Here is a 22,655-nt window from a genome sequence, read left to right on the forward strand (position 1 = left end):
GTATATGTACCACAGCTTCCTCATCCATTCATCTGCTGATGGGCATCTGGGTTGCTTCCATGTCCTGGCTATTATAAACAGTGCTGCGATGAACATTGGGGTGCACGTGTCTCTTTCAGATCTGGTTTCCTTGGTAATAGTTAATTCATCTGCAAACTGCTAAAGTGCAACTTTCTTCTCAACATATTCAACTATATCAGGTAAATCTCTGTTTTAACTTCCTTCTTCAAAATATACTTCTTAAAACCCTCCATTAGGTTTCAATTTGAACTGCTTGCTCTCTTGGCCTGGCACAAAACTGTGGTGATGGAATTTCCCTCTAACTTATCCGGGGAATTCCCTTGTCACTCGTCATGTTGGACCTCGTTTCCTTGATCTCACTTCTTCCTTTCTGGATTTTCTCTTTTTAGTGGGGTATTTCCTCCAGTAGCTTTAGTTCCGCACTGTCCGCCATCTTGCGTCTGTCCACTTTCTATGTAATATTTTAATGTGTGTGTGTATTAGACTCTTTTTTGCGACCCCATGGACTGTAGCCCCCAGGTTCCCCTATCCACGAGATTTCCCTGGCAAGGATACTGGGGCGGGTTGCCATTTTCTTCTCCAGGGGATCCTCCTGACCCAGGGATTGATCTCGTGTCTCTTGCATTGCAGGCGGATTCTTTACCACTGGGTCACCTGGGAAACCCATTTTATGATATTGACTTGGCCAAAAATTCTTTTGTAACAGCTTACAGAAAAGCCCGAATGAACTTTTTGGCCAACCCAATACATAAATTTATTGTTGTTCAGTCACAAGTTGTGTCTGACTCTTTCCAACGCCCATGGACTGCAGCACGCCAGGCCTCCCTATCCCTCACCATCTCTTGGAGTTTGCCTAAGTTTGCCCATAAACAAATGCTTATATGTAAATGCAGTATTCCTCTCTCCACCCCATTGTTTTTCCATAAATGGTAGCGCACCAACTGTCTTCCTGACAACCATATAAGCAGCCCAGAAAGCCAAGACTTATCAGGTAGGTCAAAATGACAGGGTGCAAAGGCCACTCCCCACACTCAAGGAAAGGGGCACCCTCTGCCCAGTCATCTGAACTGGGGATTGACAGGCTGAGGGGGAGGTTTTTACAGCAATGATTGGCTGCAATGCTCACCAGCCTCTTGGCACAGCTAAGAGGTTACAGGGATATGAACTGGGTGCACATTGCCCAGGAGATGCCTAGGCTGATCGCTCAGTCTCTCCCCTCTCGACTTTGTGCCATCTACATAGAGTAACCTGATTTCGGTTAAGGATATCTGGTTGGGTGATCCCGGGTGAGGCACAGCACAGCCAAATTCAATAGCTCATTTTCCAAAGTTTCTTATAGATATCAAAGGCTTCTGTAAAATGCTGGGCAAGGAGAATGTGCATGATGACTCGCCAAAGGCAGGAGTACAGGCTTATGTACTGAGCACATGCTCCAGCCCCAGGAGAAGGAAAAGGCAACCCACTCCAGTATTCTGCCTTGAGAATCCCATGGACAGAGGCGCCTGGCAGGCTGCAGTCCACGGGGTCACGAGAGTCGGACACGACTGTGCGACGACACCACGACCACCATGTGCTTCAGCCGCAGAAAGCACCCAGAAAATGCTTCTGGTGGCCAGAGAAAGGAGGGGTGACCCTGGGCCAAAGACAGCTGGGGAGGCTCCCCGGAAAGCAGAACACAGACAGTGCTTCATTTGCATTTTCATTTGACTGGCATTATCATAAAACCCTCGGCCTTCCTAATTCAGCTTGGCAGGGCTACTCCTGCTCTGCCTTTTCCCCCTCTGCTATCTTTTATACCTGGCTGCTACTCTTTCCCTTCCCCATTTCAACTTTTTTTTTTTTTTTTTTTTTTACTGTATTTCCCATGGAGAGAGGGGCCCACAACAGCGGTCCTCACAGGAAACTTTAGGACCAGCTGAGAAGACTATTGGAGGGCACTGACTCTAACGCTCTCATTGGATGGATATGGAAGCTCAGGCCCAGAGAAGTCATCCAGTGGCTTACTGGTGGTGGAACCAGTCTGGATAAATCCCCTTCCACTGGACTTTTCTTATGGAGCATCTGAGGCAAGATGTCAACATTCAGTCTCCTTGCTCACCAAGAGCCTTGAATTCAATCCACCTTGGATAGAGGTCAGTTGATAAATCTCAGGGTTCAGATATGCTGGACTAAAATTATTTTTATTATACAGCCTCCAGGATGACCAGGGCTTTCCTGGTAGCTCAGCTGGTAAAGAACCCGCCTGTCTTTGGTTCGATTCCTGGGTCGGGAAGATCTCCTGAAGAAGGGAACGGCTACTTACTCCAGTATTCTGACCTGGAGAATTCCATGGACTGTATAGTCCATGGGTTTGAAAAGAGTCGGACATGACTGAGTGACTTTCACTATCACTATCAGGATGACTAAAATTTAAAAGACTGAAAATACCAAGGAAATAGAGCAACTAGAAAAAGCAATAGAGTTCCAGAAAAACATCTGTTTTATTGACTATGCCAAAGCCTTTGACTCTGTGGGTCACAACAAACTGTGGAAAATTCTGAAAGAGAGGGGAATACCAGACCAGCTTACCTGCCTCCTGAGAAATCTGTATGCAGGGCAAGAGGCATACAGTCTTGTTCTAAATGGACATGGAACAACAGACTGGTTCTAAATTTGGAAAGAAGTATGTTAAGGCTATATATTGTCACCCTATCTATTTTACTTATATGCAGAGTACATCGTGAGAAATGCTGGGCTGGATGAAGCACAAGCTGGAATCAAGATTGCCAGGAGAAATATCAATAACCTCTGATACACAGATGACACCACCCTTATGGCAGAAAGTGAAGAAGAACTAAAGAACCTCTTGATGAAAGTGAAAGAGGAGAGTGAAAAAGCTGGCTTAAAATTCAACATTCAAAAAATTAAGATCATGGCATCCAGTCTCATCACTTCATGGCAAATAGATGGGAAAACAATGGAAACAGTGAGAGACTTTGTTTTATTGGGCTCCAAAATCACTGCAGATGGTGACTGCAGACATGAAATTAAAAGACACTTGCTCCTTGGAAGAAAAGCTCTGACCAACCCAGACAGCATATTAAAAAGCAGAGACATTACTTTGCCAACAAAGGCCCATCTAGTCAAAACTATGGTTTTTCCTGTAGTTATATATGGATGCGAGAGTTGGACCGTAAAAAAAACTGAGTGCCCAAAAATCAATGCTTTTGAACTGTGGTGTTGGAGAAGACTCTTGAGAGTCCCTTGGACTGCAAGGCGATCAAACCAGTCAATCCTAAAAGAAATCAGTCCTGAATATTCATTGGAAGGACTGACGCTGAAGATGAAGCTCCAATATTTTGGCCACCTGATGTGAAGAACTAACTCATTGGAAAAGACCCTGATGCAGGGAAAGATTGACAGCAGGAGGAGAAGGGGACGACAGAGGATGAGATGGTTGGATGGCATCACCAACTCGATGGACATGAGTTTGAGCAAGCTCCGGGAGTTGGTGATGGACAGGGAACCCTGGCGTGTTGAGGTCCATGGGGTCACAAAGAGTTGGACATGACTGAGAACAACTAGAACTTTCAAACGTTGCTTGTGTGAGTGTAAATTGATCAAAACTCTTTGTAAAACTGCCTAATAGTATCTACAAACGCTCAACATACATAGTCTATGACCTAGCAATTCCATTTCCATGTATTTACCCAAGAGAATCGGGTAGTATATCCACCAAAAGGCAAGTACATAAATATACATGGCTAAAAATGGAAAACAATGCAATGTCCATCACAGGAGAATGGACAATTTGTGATAAGTTTATACAATGAAACGTTATACAAGAACCAAAAAAGTATGAACTGATTCATACTTGTGTTCATATAACACAGATAAATCTCAAATACATTACGTTGAATGAAAGAAACCAGACACAAAGTGTACATATGTTGATCCCATTTACACGAGATTCAAAACTACCCCATGGTAATCAAAGTCATGATAGTAATTATTGGGGTGTAGGGAAGGGTAGGCAAATGTATATTGACATAAAAGAACATGTAGTATGCTAGAAATGTTCCAGACCTTGATCTGGATAGTAATTAATTATACAGGTATAAACATGCAAAAATTCAGCTGAAGTCGAATTTGCCTGGTTCCTATACCTCAGTTTCTAAAATGTGCCCTAAATTGTGTCTACACTGTACTAAAAGCAATGCAATAAAAGTACTTTTATAAGTAAAAAAATATTTTATTTTTAAAATTCAAGACCATCAAGGTTGCTGTTTTCATTATGTTATAACAGGGAGATTGTATCACCTCCAACTGGTTTGCCTACTACTAATTCCTCCTCACTGACTGTTTTTTGGTTTTTTTTTTTGCCCAGTGCATATGTGATTTTGCTAATCTCCTATAACAAGCTTCCTTGACTCCTCTGTGTCTGTGGGATAAAGTACAAAGAGCTATTAAATCAGTCTTCCCTCATCCAATCCCTATCTGTCTTTCCAGACCCAGGGCAACCGCTATCCTCCACGCCCGTAACCCCCAGGCCGTGCGCAGGGGCGCTCAGTCCCTCAGTCACGTTTGACTGCAATCCCACGGACTGCAGCCCACCAGGCTCTGTCCACAGGGTTTTCCAGGCAAGAACACTGGGGTTGTTGCCATTTCTCTCTCCAGGGGATCTTCTCCACCCAGGGATGCAACGCACGTCTCCTGCATCTCCTGCACTGGCAGGCAAACGCTGTACCACTGATTCACCTGGGAAGCCCCCACCTCCCAATATTCAGAACCCTCCATATCTCTTCAACTTTGGAGTCCTGACCTGTGGGTCTACTGCCTTACCTCTGCTTCTTCCTCTATCAAATTCCTCCTCACATTTCACAGCCCCGCTCTCACGGATTTGCTCTCAAATGTCTGCTACTGGTTTCTACAATCCTTAGCTCCTACCTTCCTGCCTCTTTGGGAGCTCAACATATTTCTTATATTGAAGCCCTCTAAATTTTATATGACCTATTCCCTGAGCTAAATGTTTTCTGAGAACTGGCATCATTTCATCTCTGGATCCTTGTGCTCAGGACTTTGCTAAATAAATGGGTACTACCAGATTGAAATATAAAGTTCAATTTTGTCCAAGATTTCTGCTTTTCGTTGTCACGTTGCTTGCTTTCGAATTCTTTGCTGGAAGTCGACTTGGGGCTGAAAGTGGATACAGACGCGATAGTTTAAATTAGATAGAAATTGGTGTCCTCTCTATTTGGGCTTCCTATTTAAAGAGATACAAGTCTCATGTGCTGTCCCATAGAATAGCCATTAATTTGCGACTATTTAAATCAATTAGAAGTAAAGGAAATTAAAAATTCAGTTTCTCAGTCTCTTTAGCCACATTTCGAGTAGTCAAAAGCCCCATGTGGCAGTGGCTACCGTTATGGACAGCGCAGAATGGAATATTTCCATCATCGTATAAAGTTCTATGGGATAGCGTTGGAAATCTGTGGCCTTTACGCCTACTCTCCTCTCTTAGAACACTCTTCCGTCCTCTTCCTCGCTTTCCCACCGCTTCCCTTATAACCATCTCATACTTATTATGTCTATAATTACTTGCGGCTTTTAAAAGACTGAGAGTTTCAAGACATCAAGTTCTGTGACTTACTCCTGAAGCTTCGGAGTTTTATCTTTGCAGCCCAGGCACATGGCAGACGGTCAACAAATGTTGAATTAATAAGTGACAAATGGGAGGAACCTTTCAGATACACCAATCCCGAGTCCTTTCTCTATGCTGATCGGTTCATGAGTCTCCAGCGTTTTTCAGTTTTTACGCTTATTTTTTAACCGTCCTCCAGAAGGTAAGAGGGAACGATAACGCACCAGTCAACTCCCGGAGGCGTTCGCAGCGAGCTGCGGCGCCCCACGCTCCTGAGGCCCGCCCCCGCCGCCCGCGCCGCCCCGCCCCCGCCGCCCCGCGCCGCACCGCGCCGCCCCGCGCCGCCCCGCCCCTGACGCCAGGCTCGCCGCGAGGCCGGGAGCTGTGCCGCGGCCCCTCGCTCACCACTGCGCAGGCGCGGCCCGCGAGCGTGGGTCGTCTGGAGGCTGCGGACTGCCGGCACTTCGGAGCGCGGGGCTTTGCGGCCTTCGTCTGACCAGCTCCAGCCGCGCACTACCTGAAACAGCGAGGCGCGGCGAGCCGCTCTGGGCAGTGTGGTCATGGAGAATCAGGTGCTGACGCCTCACGTCTATTGGGCTCAGCGGCACCGCGAGCTGTATCTGCGCGTGGAGCTGAGTGATGTGCAGGTAAAGGCCGGGCGGCGGGACGTGCTCCTGGTCTCGGCTCTGGGGACCCGCTGGGACCCCGTCCTCTTTGTCCGGAGAGCCAGCAGCGCGTCAACGCGATTCAGGACGCGGTGCGCTCTGGGCGGCCAGGCCAGAGCACGGGCTGGCCCTCATCAAGGCAGACCCCGGTCTCGACCCCCTGAAGGCTCAGTTACCTTGGGTGCTGCGTGAGCCCCGCGCAACAGAGGCTGCCCCGGCAGCCTCTTTGTTCGCAGTTTGCGGCCTGGTGGAGCCCGAGCCTGGCCCTGGAGGCCTGGCTGTCTGGATTCGGGTTTGCCGAGGCCCCTCGAGGCGTGGGATGAGCTCGTTGGGTCGGAGATGCAGTGTGACAGCGGCTTGCCTGGCCGCGGCTGGATGTCCAGCGCTGGTCTTAGAGGTCCAGCGGTCCCCTCGGACCTTCAAGAGGCCCGCCGCTGCCTCGGGCGGGGGGAGGGGGGCACACCCACCTCCCAGCCATTCAGTGATGGAAATCATTCTTGTTCATTTTAAAGTCCAGAAGACCCCGAAGGAGTGCTTCCCCCCGCTTCTGAAAACTGTGGGCTCACATTTGCTCAGCTGCATACGGAACTTCAAAATTATCTTAACTCACATTGAGCATTTATGCTTGATCTCATTGACTTCCATGTGAACAAGCTGAGGCTTCCTAAATGGTGGCCATCTCAGGACCTATACACCCCTCTGTCTCTGTCAAAACCATCCAGGATTCCCATCGTTGAGGACCTGAAGTTTTAGTCTGGAATGTTCCTTCTACAGTCGTTCTTACTCCCTACTTTCCTTGACATCTATGGCACTTTATAACCTCTCTCACTCCGACTTAACTCTCTGCCTCTGAGTCAGGCGTTTATATTCAGTTCTGTCAGCCCATCTGGCATATTGTCTTGCAAGTTATAGGTGATCTTTGCTTGTAGACTTGAGTTTGTTGAATTCAGTCTTTGCTTCTGGAATATAAACCTGTTTTCCTATTGAAAGATAGTACTGGCCAGATTGCTTTAGGCTGTGACACTGCATGCTGTGTCGTTTAATGTTAAACTAGGCTGAATTATACTTCTACCTCAAGAGGATGAATAAATGTTCTGTGCAGTGTTCCTCTACTCTGCTTCAGGGTGTTTTAATGAAAAAGGAAAAAAGCAAAATCTTTGTATATGGGGATCAAGGTCTCTCTCTAGAGAGAATTCTAACAGTAATCAATAAGAAAAGTATGAACCTTGTGTCGTGGCAATGTCTCTTAGATATTGAGTTAAGCATTTTGTAGACCAGTTAAACTCAGAGACCCTCTCTAGTTGTAATAAGGATGTGATATCATGGCATACTTCTGAAACACAAACAGAAAAGCTGTTTTTAGGGGAGGTAGGATGGTGTTGGTGGGGAAAAAAATGTAAATTTGTTGGGCAAATGAAAGCATCACAGTTAAATTTTTCTTGAACGTTCTAAACCTTTTAGTTAAGAAACATGAACATATGTGTTAATTGTATTTGGTATATTTTCAAATGTGAATGTATGCATTTGGAATATCTTATAGTTAAAGAAATGTAAAGGTGGAGGGGAAAAATGATATTTTCTTTTGGAAAGAGAAATCCTTTTTTATTTTTAGGGAAAAAAATAAATATTTTGTCCCCAGTTTAGTTTTTTTTCCCCCTTAGATTTCTTGTCTGTAATTCTGAGGCATCCATTGGCGCTACCATTAGTTTTAAAGTAACATGTCAGTATCATTCATAAAAGAAATCCCCTACCATGTGTGAAATACTACAGATTTACAAAGATGAGTCAGACAGACTCAGCTTTCCAAGGGTATGCTATCTAAGAGGAAGGATATTATATACAAACAAAAAGTTCTGTGCATGAGTATGTTTATTGATAGATTTGGGGCTGAGTATTAAATCAGGTCCCTGGTGTTAAAGGCATTTGTTACCTCTCTTTTGTTAATTCCCTGGTGGCTTTTATTAATTGTTTTATCGCTTTGCTGATGGTTCAGACGGTAAAGCGTCTGTCTGCAATGCAGGAAATCCGGGTTCGACCCCTGGGTTGGGAAGGTCCCCTGGAGAAGGCAATGGCAGCCCACTCTTGCCTGGAAAATCCCATGGGTGAAGGAGCCTGGTAGGCTATGGTCCAATGGGGCTGCAAAGAGTCGGACCTAACTGAGGGACTTCACTTTCACTTTCACTTGACAGAAGTAAGATGAAGTATTCTTGTCAGACTGAAACTGGGAGAGCTTTCTGGAAAGAGGACGACATAGACTTTCAGATCATCTGATTTGTTGTCGGAGTCAACGCCCTATAACCAGAGACTGCCAGGAACACACCTCTAGTTAAACAAGTTGTGTTTACTGCTCATATCAGCAGGGAAGAGCATACCCTGTGGGCTAGCTCATTAGAATGTTAGAACTGATTATAGGGTTTGGACTTTGGTGACTGAGGGACAGACTCAGGAAGCGAGGAATCACTTTAGATTAGATGCTGTCAGAAAGCAGGAGCAATGCTGTGGTTGAGTATCTGAATAAATCATATGTAGGGAAGAGAGACTAGAACAGGAATAAAACTAATTGGTAGAGAAGTGGCAGTCACTCGTTTTGGCCGAGAGGCAGGGTGACTGATGTTTTGTGGGTGGCAGTGTGGCCGTGTTTTTGTCTGTGTTTGCACAGAATTAGGCAGTGGCTTTATCTCATTTTATCAAGGTATTCTGTTCGTGTATAACAGCAGAGTAACGTGTCCTAGCTGTGAATGCCAGGCCAGCTTTTGAATGTCAGGGGCTACTCCTTTTTAAAAACTTCCCAATTAATTGCTCCATGCATGGCCTGTGGAACCAATGATTCTGACTTGGGATGAAGCATTTCGTTTATTTGCTTAATGAAGGCCATTGTGGAGTACCTGCTTCTGTCTCACGTTAAGCTGGGTTCTGGATTGTCGGACAGTTCTCTATCGCCCCCTGCTTTCTGTAGCTTATGTGTAAGTGAGTTTCAGTGTTGGATTCCAGTGTGGGGGCATCCGACATGCTCCCTTCCTGAGACACAGAGAACTGTCAGGTTTTCACATCTCTCCTCCGTCTTTGGAGCTGTAGAGCTAGTGCCTGATGAGAAACGACGACTGAAGTGAGAAGAAAAAGACTTTGTCAGCAGCTGTTTCTGTGTTTGAGCTGAGCAGTAGCAAAGACAGCAGTGAGGGTCCACGGGGGCTAAGGCGCAGTTACTTTCAGAATGAAGTTGGTTTACAGGATAAGCATGAAGGGCAGATTTGTGCCAACAACCATAGTTGTTAAAGCATTTGTTCATTTTTCGAGGTTTTTGTTCATTTCCGTTGTATGAGGGCTGTGTGTTTAGCTTTATTTGGGAGCTGTTTGAAAGATACTGTTCTTACCTAATAGAGAGTCTGGTGGAAAGAGTTGGTTCCTTACTCTTCCACTTAATATCTGGTGTCCGTGGATTATTCACTTAACCTTTCTGAGCCTCAGTCTTCATACAAATAAATGTGAATAATAACACCTAATTCACAGGATTGTTTTGAGGCTTGAATTGGATAATAGATTTGAAAGTGCTTTGTGAATTCTAGTGTGGTGCTCAAGTGTAAAACATTATTATTGTGATACTAAACCTTAGAAGAGAAACACAAAGAGCAATAGAACAGAATAGACTTATCCATATGTGAAAACTTATTAACAACAGTGTGGCTTTACAAATTAAGGGTGGCTTCACCCTTAATGGAGGAAAGGGTGAACCATTCAGGAGATCGTGTTGGGACAGTTGGTAATCCAAGTGGCAGAAAGATAAAATAAGATCTTGTCTTATGCCATACAGAAAAGTCAGTCTCTCTGTTTCTGAGTCCTTCAGTAAAGACCCACTTGGGTGCTGTGGCTTGGGACGTGGTTGTTCAGACGTCATTTGTGGTTGACAACGTATGATGACCTGAAGTAGACTCTTCAAGGATGTGTCACTCACCTTATTGGCAAGTGGGTATCCCTGAGTTAATCCCCCACAGAGGATACGTGGGACTTCTTGAGTGTCCTCATGCCGTGGTGTCTTCAGTTTTCCCAGAGCGAGCTCAGAAGGAAGCTGCAGTGCTTTTTATGACCCAGCATGAGATGTCACATCGTTCATTTCCACTGTGTTCTGTTGGTTACACAGATTCCTGATGTCATTTGGAAGGTGATTACACAAGAGTATAAATACCAGGGGGCGAAGATCATGGGGGGGCATCTTGCAGGTGGCAACCACAGCAGACTTATACTTGCATTTCCAGAAAAGAGAAAGAGAGAACATTCTCCAATTCATTTGATGATGCAGTTATAAGAAAGGGAAATTATAGACCAATCTCATTTATAGACATAGATTTTATTTTTTTTTATTGCTTCCACGTCTCTCCCTTCCAAGTTTTGAGCTTGTTTCTGGCAAAAAAAAATTTTTTAATTGAAATATCTTCCTTAATTACCCACACCTTTGGAGAAGCTGAACCTGACATGCCCAGCGTACTGCTGGGTAGGAGTTGGTGGTGGTTTAGTTGCTAAGTTGTGTCCAACTCTTGCGACCCCATGGACTGTAGCCCACTAGGTTCCTCTGTTGATGGGGTTCTCCAAGCAAGAATACTGGAGTAGGTTGCCATTTCTTTCTCCAGGGGATCTTACTGACTCAAGGATTGAATCCTGGTCTCTTGCTGTGCAGGCAGTTTCTTTACTGACTGAGCTACCAGGGAAGGAGTTAGCATCTAAAATCTGGCTCACAATGCTTAATGAACTGCAGGCCTTGTGCTGTGGCTAGAGCTTAAACCTTGGCTGCACACATCTTATGTCTGAGGAGAATAAACTGAGCCCCCACAAACTCCTTTTCTCCTTTCGAAGTGAATTAGGATATGGGGAACACAGGAAAGAAGTGACCTAGACAGGAAATGTACCACTAAGACATCCCAGAACTCAAGCCTTCATGGTAATACTCACTCTAAAACCCTGTTTCCCTTATAGAGGAGCCATGCCCCTGAAAGTATAACTTTTTTGATGAAGTTCCTTAATTCCCTCTCCCTGGCACAGAGATCATCTGGATTATTAGCCCCTGTGGGTGAGCTTCTCAGCCTCAAGTCTATATTCTCACTGGGGAGGTTCTTGGCTTAAAAGCTCCCTAACCCAGCCTTCATGCTCCCCCTTTTCCTAACACTTGGTTATGAATGAAGCATTTAGGCTCCCACTGTTAGAATAAACGTCCCCTTTACCTTCTGTCTCGTTTGTTTTTCTTTGATGCAGAGAGCAGAGCCTACAAAAGAGTAAATGAACTAGTTATGGCCCTGGAAACATGCTGCTTCTTGCCTGTTAATTTTGATCTGGGAGTTAGGATGCAAACTGTTTCTCACCCCCTGGGGAGGGGGTAAGAGTTAAGTTGCTAAAAGGCACATAGCAACTTCTGGGAATAAATGAACAATTTGGAGAATTTCCATCTCTTCTAGTCTTGGTTTGGATAGAGGTTAAGAGAGCGTGGAGCCTAAGACTAAGGGACCGCACATTTTTATTTTCATTCAACTGCCTGTAATCTGCAGCCCTTCACTTAACATACAGGAATTAATTTGTTTTTCATGATGCCGTATGGGTGTCACTCCTGGTAAGGCTGTCCCCAACAGTTCTGTTCCTGTTGTACTCACTCTCTTCTTAAATGCCCGTAAAAACTTAAGTGTTTTTACTACTCTTTTGATCTTGAGCATATGTTACTTGATACTATATTGTTTCTTTTCACAGGATATGACTCATCTGTTCTACTAGATTCCCTGCCTCCACAGCTCAGGGACTGAGTCTTAGAGATCTGTGTATTCCCCGACGGCATCTCACATGGCCCCGTGTTCCACTGACCTTGAGTAGGATGGACCGATTCAGTATATGATTGCTCGGCGCAGCAGAGCAGTGTAGGGTCCTTCTTGCGGGAGCCTGCAATCTCACATGCGTACAGATAGATACAGACAAACCCTCCACTGAGATGGGAGGAAATGACTGAATATGTTTTCTGGAGGAAGCACAGGGCAGGAAGGTGGAGTCCCCAAGGTGGAAGGATGTAGGGAGGGAAGTAAGCCACTGGTTTTAATTTGATTTTTCTCTTCATTGAACTGTCCTTCTTGCTTTCTTGGTCTCTTTCCACAGAATCCTGCCATCAGCATCACTGAAAATGTGCTACATTTCAAAGGTCAGTATCTGGGCAAAGGTTCCCAGGCCTCTAACAGTTAAGGAGACATTGTGATGGTTGCTTTTTATTTTTATCTGTTTATTTTACTCACTATTGATGTTTACCTTTCTGATACTCGTGGGGTAAATTATGTTGTTTTGAGGTATAAGATCAGAGAGCTCAATAATTTGTTTAACATCCCACTTTCCCCTGGGAAAGGCAGTAGCTATAGCAAAATGGTATCCTAGGTTAGAAATAGGGAGATTTACCTTTTACTTAAAATTCTGCTACTACTTTGGACAACTTACTGATTTCTGTGGGCCTATAAAATTAGAATATTGGGTTATAATCTGTGTTTCTTAAACTTGAAGATCCAAGGGCACCTGAACATATATCTACAGGATCCTCTAGGGCCATAGACCCTAGATTGAGAAACATGTTAAGAGTTAAATATGGTCACTGTAAGTGATATTTGATGCCATTACACTTGTGAACGCAGTGGCAAACAGCCACTGAACCCATCTAGTATTACTTGATTATAAGGTAGCCATCTAGATGACTCCTAACATGCTTCTTTTTAAAAATATTAGAACAAAACCAAAAAATAGAAATTTTCTTAATGAGACTTTGTGGCTCCCTGATGTTATACTGACAGACCAGTTTAATAAACACTGTACTTTATTATTATTTTTTTTAATTTTTTTCATTTATTTTTATTAGTTGGAGGCTAATTACTTTACAGTATTGTAGTGGTTTTTGCCATACTTTGACATGAATCAGCCATGGATTTACATGTGTTCCCCATCCCGATCCCCCCTCCCACCTCCCTCTCCATCCCATCCCTCTGGGTCTTCCCAGTGCACCAGCCCTGAGCAGTTGTCTCATGCATCCAACCTGGGCTGGCGATCTGTTTCACCCTTGATAGTATACTTGTTTCAATGCTGTTCTCTCAGAACATCCCACCCTTACCTTCTCCCACAGAGTCCAAAAGTCTGTTCTGTACATCTGTGTTTCTTTTTCCATTTTGTGTTATCGTTAACATCTTTTTAAATTCCATATATATGCGTTAGTATACTGTACTGGTCTTTATCTTTCTGGCTTACTTCACTCTGTATAATGGGCTCCAGTTTCGTTCATCTTATTAGAACTGATACAAATGTATTCTTTTTAATGGCTGAGTAATATTCCATTGTGTATATGTACCATAGCTTTCTTATCCATTCGTCTACTGATGGGCATCTAGGTTGCTTCCAGGTCCTGGCTATTATTAACAGTGCTGTGATGAACATTGGGGTGCACATGTCTCTTTCAGATCTAGTTTCCTCGGTGTGTATGCCCAGGAGTGGGATTGCTGGGTCATATGGCAGTTCTAGTTCCAGTTTTTTAAGGAATCTCCACACTGTTCTCCATAGTGGCTGTACTAGTTTGCATTCCCACCAACAGAGTAAGAGGGTTCCCTTTTCTCCACACCCTCTCCAGCATTTATTGCTTGTAGACTTTTGGATAGCAGCCATCCTGACTGGTGTAAACACTGTACTTTAGACAGTATCTTAAGCCTTTCCAACTCTTGAGAGTCTTTGATTCTGTGAATTCACCTCCATTTCCTTCTTAGTTCATCAGGAAATTTCCTGCTGAGCCTGAGAGAGTAGGTCTGGATTCGTTGATGCCCAGTGGAGTGGGATTCTCCCTGCTGTCTCTCTATTCTGGTTCCTTGGAATGTCATTAGTAAGTGACTAGGGTTGTGGGAGACTGAAGAGTTTCTGCTTTATATGAGACTCCATCTACCTTAATATACTTACATGAAAGCACAGCCTGGCTTTTGAATCTACTTTTCCAAGTGAGAGCTATGGTGGTAATGGCTTAGATTTTGGAGGGAGCTCAGCATTTGAAAGGAAATTAAAATGATAAACGTGTATGTTGCCATGTGGAGCTTTCTAGACTGTCCTACCTTAAGGAATTTATGGTCTTAGAGAGTAGCTACCTGTAGCACATAATAGGCAAGTGTTACCACAAATGATCAGATGAGGAAAGATAATCCCAAGAGTTAGAGGGCAGGGACATCACATAGTCACTGGCTTTTAGGCATGGCAACTGCTTCCTTTGGGGGGAAATGCCATGTCACGGCCCAGGAATGGCATGATGGTCAACCTGAGGACTTTCCTCCTAGTTCCTTTTGTCCTCTTGGGAATGAGCTGAGAAAATGTTATTTCTCTTAGTTATCCCATTTGGAATGTGCTAAAGGAGCAGTCAGCCAGTCCATTGTCTATCCCTGGTTGTGTGTGTGAGTTGCTTCAGTCCTGTCCGACTCTTTGTGACCCCATGGACTGTAGACCCCAGCCTCCTCTGTGCATGGGATTCTCCAGGCAAGAACACTGGAGTGGGTTGCCATGTCCTCCTCTAGGGGATGATCTTGACCCAGAGATCAAACTCATGTCTTATGTTTCCTGTACTGGCCGGCAGGTTCATTATCACTGGTGTCACCTGAAAAATCTCCCGTCTCTGGTTAGAAGATGTTAAATTTAGAATTTTCTTTGAGACGGTACATGAGAGGGTCCATGTACCCTGCAACTTTCCTTAATTGCAGTCAAGAGAATACACCTACTTGACTTTTCTCTGCTGTGGATTCAGAGCCAAAGTAAATGTGAGAGTTAAATTTATATCTATGTGTTATGTTTGGTTTTGCTTTCTGTATTCTTTTTTCTTGTCTGTTATTTATACTGGCCATCATTGAGGCCTCATTAGAAGATTAAGTAAATATTCTGGAATTGATCATCAGAAAGTCATAAGGAGATAAACTTTTGTCCAGGATTTAGCTTTCATCTAGCTGTTGAGTACCTCTGCTCACAAACCCCCACTCACTTGGGAGGACCTGTTAATATTTGCATACTTCTGAAAGAAGTGTACCAAGCTAACTTTTGAATGGCATTGCTCTGCTCAAGTTCACAGCAACCTACATTTCTTTATAGCTCAGGGGCATGGTGCCAAAGGAGACAATGTTTATGAATTTCACCTGGAGTTCTTAGACCTTGTGAAGCCAGAGGTATGTTCTTTCCTTCCTTACTTCCCTTTCTAATTTAAGAAATAAATACTTAATAGTTTTGTGAAATGGGGGGCAAGCCTTACGGGGAAGAAGATAAACCTAAGCAGAATATATCTTTTGTTTGGAACAGAGCCCAGGTGTTAGCCACAGAGTAAGAGGAAAATTGGAGAACCTGAGTTGAATCTGGGCTGTATCATTATTAGTGGTGTGAAGAAGTCTCCTCACTTCTTTGCATTTCAGTTTTCTCATATGTTACATGACGGATTGGGTTAAGGGGATCTCTCAGTTTCTTTCCAGCTGTGAGTTTCTTAATAGTCAGCAGTCTGGGACTTGCTTTGGAGGCAAAGAGAGAGGCCTTACAGAGAAATAAGGAGTTGGAACAGCCCCTGAGAATTGAGCTTAGTTGAGAAGGCTCTGTAGTGAAAGACTGCTTGTAAAAAAGCTGTAACTGATACACTACAGTTCTGGCCTTGATGCAGGCCTTTCTAGATGCTGGAAACCACTGACCATTTGAATTGAATCATCTTCATGGGAAGAAGATTTGGAAGGCGGTTGGTGCACCTGAGAAGGTGGTTGGATGTGGTGCCTGGCATGATGTAGCTCCAGTAAGGTGTTCATGCTAGTTTCTGCCGAGATAACCAAGGCTATCTGCCTTTCTTATCCGGCTTTCCTCCTGTGTCCTCAGCCGGGCAGGGTGGTGGGGAGGGAACCAGAGCAAGACACTGCCGTTCTCAGCACTTCTCCCTCATACCAGCCCTTGGTCTAGATGCTCTGCCTCCGGACTGTTGGGAGCTGAGAAGGAACGGCAGTAAGGACCATGCAGCTTCTCTCTGCAGCCTCAGTGGCCTGTGCAGTTTCAAGGGAAGGAGGGGGCACGGGAAAGGGCATTCTCACGTTCTTGCTTTCTCTCCTAGCCGGTTTACAAACTGACCCAGAGGCAGGTCAACATCACTGTACAGAAGAAGGTGAGTCAGTGGTGGGAGAGACTCACCAAGCAGGAGAAGCGCCCACTCTTCTTGGCCCCTGACTTTGATCGTTGGCTGGACGAGTCTGATGCTGAAATGGAGCTCAGAGCCAAGGTTAGTAAGGATCTGGGATCTAGACAGAAGTCATGAGGAACCCAGGTTATATGGGCCACCTCAGATATCTATCAGGATCTGATAGAATAAGGACAAAAATCTAAATTCCCTGAATGACCTGGAGACGTGGTTTTATAGAAGTATTGGTCATGTATTTTGTAGACTATTCCTCAATTGGGTTTTGTTTGATGTTTTTCTCGTGATTAGCTTAGGGTGATGGGTCTTGGGTAGGAAGCCCACAGAGGTGAAGTGCCGTTCTCATCATGTCATGTCAAGGTTGTATACTCTCAACGTGACTACAGCTGTCGATGTCAGTCTTGATCACCTGGATGTGAGTAGTTTTGGTAGGTTTCTCCACTGTGATGTTACTCCTCTCCTTCCTTTACTGTTTTCTTTGGAAGGAAGTCACTATGCACAGTCCACACTTAAGGAGCCAGGAGTTATGCTTCCCATTCTTAGGGTGGAGTATCTGTATACTGTATTTGGAATTCTTCTGCATGGGAGATTTTCCTCTTATCCTTTATTTATTGTCATTTATTTATATCAGTATGGATATTGTCATTTGCTCATATCAGTACAGATTTGTTTTATCATTTGGGCTGTAATCCAATACCGTGTTATATATCTTGTTTCTCAGATTGCTCTATCTTTGGCCACTGGAAGCTCTTGCAGTTGGCTTTTGTGTCCCTCTGACACAGCTCCATCATCATGGGCCTTTTTTTTTTTAAAATGCATCCTTAATTTTTGGCACTGTAAACTGCTCCAGGTTTATCTGGTATATCCCCACGCCTGTTCTTTTTATTGCAGAATGATAGTGGAAACCAGGATCTAGGTGATCTGGGTGCTAAGTATGCTCACTGCTACTGAGGTATTGCTTTTAGGTTCTCTCAGCTGACAGCACAAGGAAATATATGTGTGTATACTAGCCCATGTATATACATGTATCTATAAGTATTTCCATATATGTCCATCGATATCTATATTATTCTAATATAAAGTCACACTGATGTTGGAGATTTGATTTTAGCTTCTGGAAAGTTATCAAAGTCTTAAAAAATGAAATAGCAGTCTATTTCCTGTCTTAAATTTCTGTTTTGTTTCTACAACCATGACAAATTTTCTAGATGTCTTTTCCAGCTCTAAGACCTTAAGGCTGCCCACTTTGTAGTTTGGAAGCCAGCTGATTGGTTTAATTCTGTGAGCACTGGATGGTCATTCTGTAGTGCCAATGCTATCCACTAAGGAATCAGACTTTTTAGGACCATGGGTTCAGACATTTTCCCCAAGGGAGTGAGAACACAATTGGAGGAGGAGGTGGCTTTGAAGGAGTCAGATCATTTCTCTCTCATGGGCTTCTGCAAGCATCTGGGGGTTTTAACTTGTGTGTTTTTTTTTTTTTCCCAGTTTATTTTTTTACTGAAGTATAATTAAAATTCAATGTTAGATAGATTATTGCAGTACGGCAGAGTGACTCACGTATACACATATATACACATCCTTTTCCATATTCTTCTCCCTTATGGTTTATCACAGGATACTGAATATAGTTCCCTGTACCATACAGTAGTCTAACTTGTGTTCTTGGAAAACTTCTGTCCAAATTCTAGGAAGAAGAACGCTTAAATAAACTCAGACTGGAAAGCCAAGGCTCCCCTGAAAGTAAGTTGCCCCGGCTGCTATGGTAGTTGCCGGTTCACTTGTGACAGAGCTGGGAGTATGGGTCAGTGTGACCTGGCAGGAGGGCTCGTATTGGGCGGATGAGTTTGTGAGAAATCCTTCATGTCCCGCGCTTAAGCTGTGCAAACCCACATCAGAAGGGTTATTTACTTCTACTGTTTCCCTGCTGTTGGGGGGCCTGGCATCATCTGGGTACACCAAGGTTGGTGTGGCAGAATGGAAGAACCTCAGCCCCCTGGACTGGCCCAGTAGGGTGCTCGGTGTCAGCAAGTCCTGCAGAGACCTGGAAATGACTGCATGGTCCCTGACTACGGTTCTTCCAATCTGGTGTTGTTTTCCTAACCGAGATCATAAGGGCTGTGGTTGTCAGCTTTAAAGATGGAAAGTATTCTGTATAGTCCTGCTGTTCATTAACCTTTTAAAAATTCAGTTCTATTTCTCTGTCTGTCCAAGCAGGAAACTCTGTAAGCGTGTTGTCTTCTGGGTATCATAGATTAAGTTCAGCAGCTATCTTAAAATCATTCTTTATGGAAAGCATTGTCCTAGGCCTTTGAGCTTTGGAGCCAGTGAATCCATCAGAGCACCTGTGCTCAAAGAGCTTATCCATTTTAGTTGGAGGACCATGCAGGTCTATACAAAATTAATGCCGAAAAGCAGAATAAATAAGTGTTCCTCATTGTCCAAAATAAAAAACTTTTCAAGTTTTAGTGGCTCTTATTTGGCATGCCATAAGTTGGGAAAGAGCTTCCCTCATAGCTCAGTTGGTAAAGAATCCGCCTGCAATGCGGGAGACCTGGGTTCGACCCCTGGGTTGGGAAGATCCCTTGGAGAAGGGAAAGGCTACCCACTCCAGTATTCTGGCCTGGAGAATCCCATGGACTGTATGCTCCATGGGGTCGCAAAGAGTCGGAGACAACTGAAGGGGAAATTTTAGAGCAGTTGTTTTCAAGCTATGTTCCATGGTACCCTAGGGTTTCCCAGAGATGCTATGGAGAGGTAAGCCAAGCAGGTGGGTCCACTTCAATTAGAGCAGCTTGGCTTTTGTGCTTTATGTATTAGCGTCCTGGATAACACTTCTTATGGAAAAGACAATTTGTTGCTTTAAAAAAAATTTGAATAACCGCTAATTTAGAGGAATTTTCTGCTTTAGAATAGCAGAAGAGGGGAGAGGATTAGTGGAGATGAAGAATAACGACATAAAAAAGCCACCTTGAAATTTAATTTTTTGGTGTTTTAGGGGGATAAACTTCTGAAATGTGTAAAAATTCTTATGTATGGATTATTTTATGATCCTAGAAAAAGCTTTAACAGTTGTGTCTAAATTCATAAAGTCTCCTGATAAAGTTCTTTAAATGGGGAAATGTAATACATTTTTGTAGTTTTGAAGAAAAAACATTTTAATTTGTTAAATGTTGCTGCAAGTATGACTTTTTTGACCCCTTGGGATAAGGCTGTTTTTGATTGGACATACTAAGTGTGATTATTTGAGCATCAACCAAGTGTCTATGCTGGATATCTCTATAGAAACACTGATATGTGGCTATAAAAATATGTAGGTAGGAATAAATGTGTAGCAGCAAAACCTGAACTCCAAAGCTCTTCTTAATTATTCTTTCCTTTGCCCTACTCCTTTGACTCAACCAGTGACTCTGTCTAAGCTCCTTACTCCTCCCTTAATTCCATTATTTGCTATGTCTTTGCAAACCCTTAGGCTGCAAAGTTAATTACCTTTATTCTCCTCGCTTCTTGAGAAGCAAGGAGCTTCTTGCTTCTGCAAACTGGCTTGCAGTTTTCTGCCTTTGGTCATATCCTCATTCTTCCATCTTCCCAGGCCCTGATTAGGTAACCATCTCATCCTGCAGACTTGGCCTGATACATGCTTCTCTAGTCTAAAGTCATTTTCTCACCTTGAAATTCTCACAGGATATTACCTGTCACTCTCAATTTGTAATATGGATTTTATTTTTTATTTATTTATTTTTTATTTTATTTGTTTTTTCCATTTATTTTTATTAGTTGGAGGCTAATTACTTTACAGCATTGCAGTGGTTTTTGTCATACATTGAAATGAATTAGCCATGGATTTACTCAATTTGTAATATGGATTTTAGATTGTAAACTCTCTGAGGGTTAGGGTTAGGGTTCGGGTTAGGAGCATCATGTCTTAACCATCTTTGAAGCTCAGTGATGCCACTTACAGTGTCTTGCATGTTGTAGGTGTTCACTTAATGTTTGGTTGGATGGACACATGATCAAATATTAGATTTTTAAAAATTCAGTTTGTATTTCTTTGAGGTAGTTTGACCTATGTGCCCTAAAAAAATTCTGGAAAAGAAGAAGCTGTAGGTTATATTAAGATGACAGGAGCAAGGACTGAATATAGCTTTGTTTCCTTTCCTTATAATGCCTCCTTAGCTAGTCAGTTATTCTTTGTCAGATGTAGTTTTTCCTTTTCCTTCTTGGATTTGTTAAGTCTGTATACTTACCCTTCAAGACTGTAAGGGAAAAGACCACTGAAGATATACCTTGGACTACAATGTGCCTTATAATTTTCCTTATCTGTTTTCTGTGGGACCAAGAGCCGGTTGGTGCAGATCTGGGCCAGGTATTTGTTGAGGAGCTTAGGGCACCCATGTAGGAAAGAGGGATGGAGTCATCCGGGTAAACCCCACATACTTGTCTCCTGCTGTGACTACTGCTTTTAACATCTTTCTGCCTTTCTTTGCTTTTCAGCTCTTACAAGCTTGAAGAAAGGATACCTGTTCATGTATAATCTAGTGCAGTTCTTGGGATTCTCTTGGATATTTGTCAACATGACTGTGAGATTCTTTATCTTGGGAAAAGGCAAGTATGCAGTTTCAAAGCTTGCTTTCTTTTTTGAGTAGTTTGGCCCACTATTCACCAGAAGTAACACTTTCTGCCTTTGGTATTAACAATACCAGCCTGCCACACCAACCCCTTCCACCCCCACCGTATTCAGACTTTTCTTTATGTTCACATCTCTCACTTCCCATGACCTTGTGAAACAGGCTGACTGGATGTTCTGTTCATTTAATAGGTGAGGAAACAGATTTGGAGATGGTCAAAGAAATGGTCCACATCCACACAGCTAGCTAGGGGTACATCTTGGACTAACATCCCTTACTTATTCATTGCTTGATAATTCATTTATAACTAACTAAATTGATGTGATACTCCTAGTGTCAAATTTACACAAAGTCCTAAAGGGATCTCACTCCTTTGGAGCCTAAATAGACTAAGTGGACTGTTGTGAAACTGAATGAAAAGACTATCGTAAAGATATTAGTTCTTGCTAAATTAGTTTATATGTTTAACAGAATTCTGGCCAAAGTAAATGACAATAGAACATTTTTGAGAATGTGATCTAAAGTGTTCTGAAATTTTATTGTGAACCATAAATAGTAAAATCTGAGGGAAGAGACAGGAATGGGAGAGGATTTTCTCAACCTGCCATGAAAAAATATTATTAAAATAGTGTAGTATTAGTATAAGGGTAGACTAATTAATAGATCAGACTAAGTAGCTCAGAATATATGGCCAGATTATGTATATGATAAAAAGGAATCTTGAATCAATGGAAAGGAAAATATTATCCAGTCATTTTTTTCTATTAGATGGGAAATCTAATAATGTTTCCAAGGAAAACTGGCTTGGTTTGTGAGGCAGATAATCTGTTTAACTCTTCTCACACTGTATATAAAGGGAAAAAAAATGCCCCCCAAAAACTTAGGAGTCATATATCAGAAAGTTAAGTCATAGTAGAAGATATAAGTAAATTTATGAAAATCACATGTGGAAGGTTAGGATTTTCTAACTTTAAAAATAATAAAAGAAATCATAAAGAAAAAGGTCAATGTATTTGACCACATAAAATGCCTAAATTTCTATATATCTAAAAATATCCATCCAAAACAACATTAAAGATTAAAAGCATATTGAGTTGAGCAAAATGGGGATGGAGGGTTGGTGGGAAATTGCAACAAATATTGGCAACTTTTTCTTTTTACATATAAACAACTTGTAAAATTGATTTTAAAATGTGAAAACTCTGGCTAATTCATTTCAATGTATGACAAAAACTACTGTAATGATGTAAAGTAATTAGCCTCCAACTAATAAAAATAAATGGAAAAAAAAAATAAAAAAAATAAAAATAAAATTTAGAACCTGAAAAAAAAAAAAAAAAACCAGAAGCAACATTGTAACAAATTAAAAAAAAAAGTGGTTCACATTAAAAAAAAAAAGAATCTTAAAAAAAAAATAAATAAAATGTGAAAACTCTACCCAATAGATGAAGATCATAACAGGCAGTTCATAAGAGGAAATAAAACTAATCAACATACAACAAAATGTTTAACTCAGTAATGGTGAAGGAAATGAAAGATAC

At 42.7% G+C, this 22,655-nt stretch overlaps 1 protein-coding gene across 1 annotated transcript in view; it reads left to right on the forward strand.

Moving 5' to 3' along the window:
- The first annotated feature begins 5,997 nt into the window (after positions 1-5,997).
- The window catches only part of HACD3 (3-hydroxyacyl-CoA dehydratase 3), a 32,383-nt gene continuing 15,725 nt past the window's right edge, over positions 5,998-22,655 (forward strand). The window contains exons 1-6 of the mRNA XM_020870845.2: positions 5,998-6,288; positions 12,430-12,472; positions 15,418-15,491; positions 16,406-16,570; positions 18,178-18,229; positions 20,981-21,091. Of these exons, the coding sequence (XP_020726504.1) occupies positions 6,202-6,288; positions 12,430-12,472; positions 15,418-15,491; positions 16,406-16,570; positions 18,178-18,229; positions 20,981-21,091 (532 nt within the window). The 5' untranslated portion in view covers positions 5,998-6,201. The remainder of the gene's footprint in view (positions 6,289-12,429; positions 12,473-15,417; positions 15,492-16,405; positions 16,571-18,177; positions 18,230-20,980; positions 21,092-22,655) is intronic.

The sequence above is a fragment of the Odocoileus virginianus genome, chromosome 6 (assembly GCF_023699985.2).
Source record: "Odocoileus virginianus isolate 20LAN1187 ecotype Illinois chromosome 6, Ovbor_1.2, whole genome shotgun sequence".
Classification (NCBI taxonomy): Eukaryota; Metazoa; Chordata; class Mammalia; order Artiodactyla; family Cervidae; genus Odocoileus; species Odocoileus virginianus.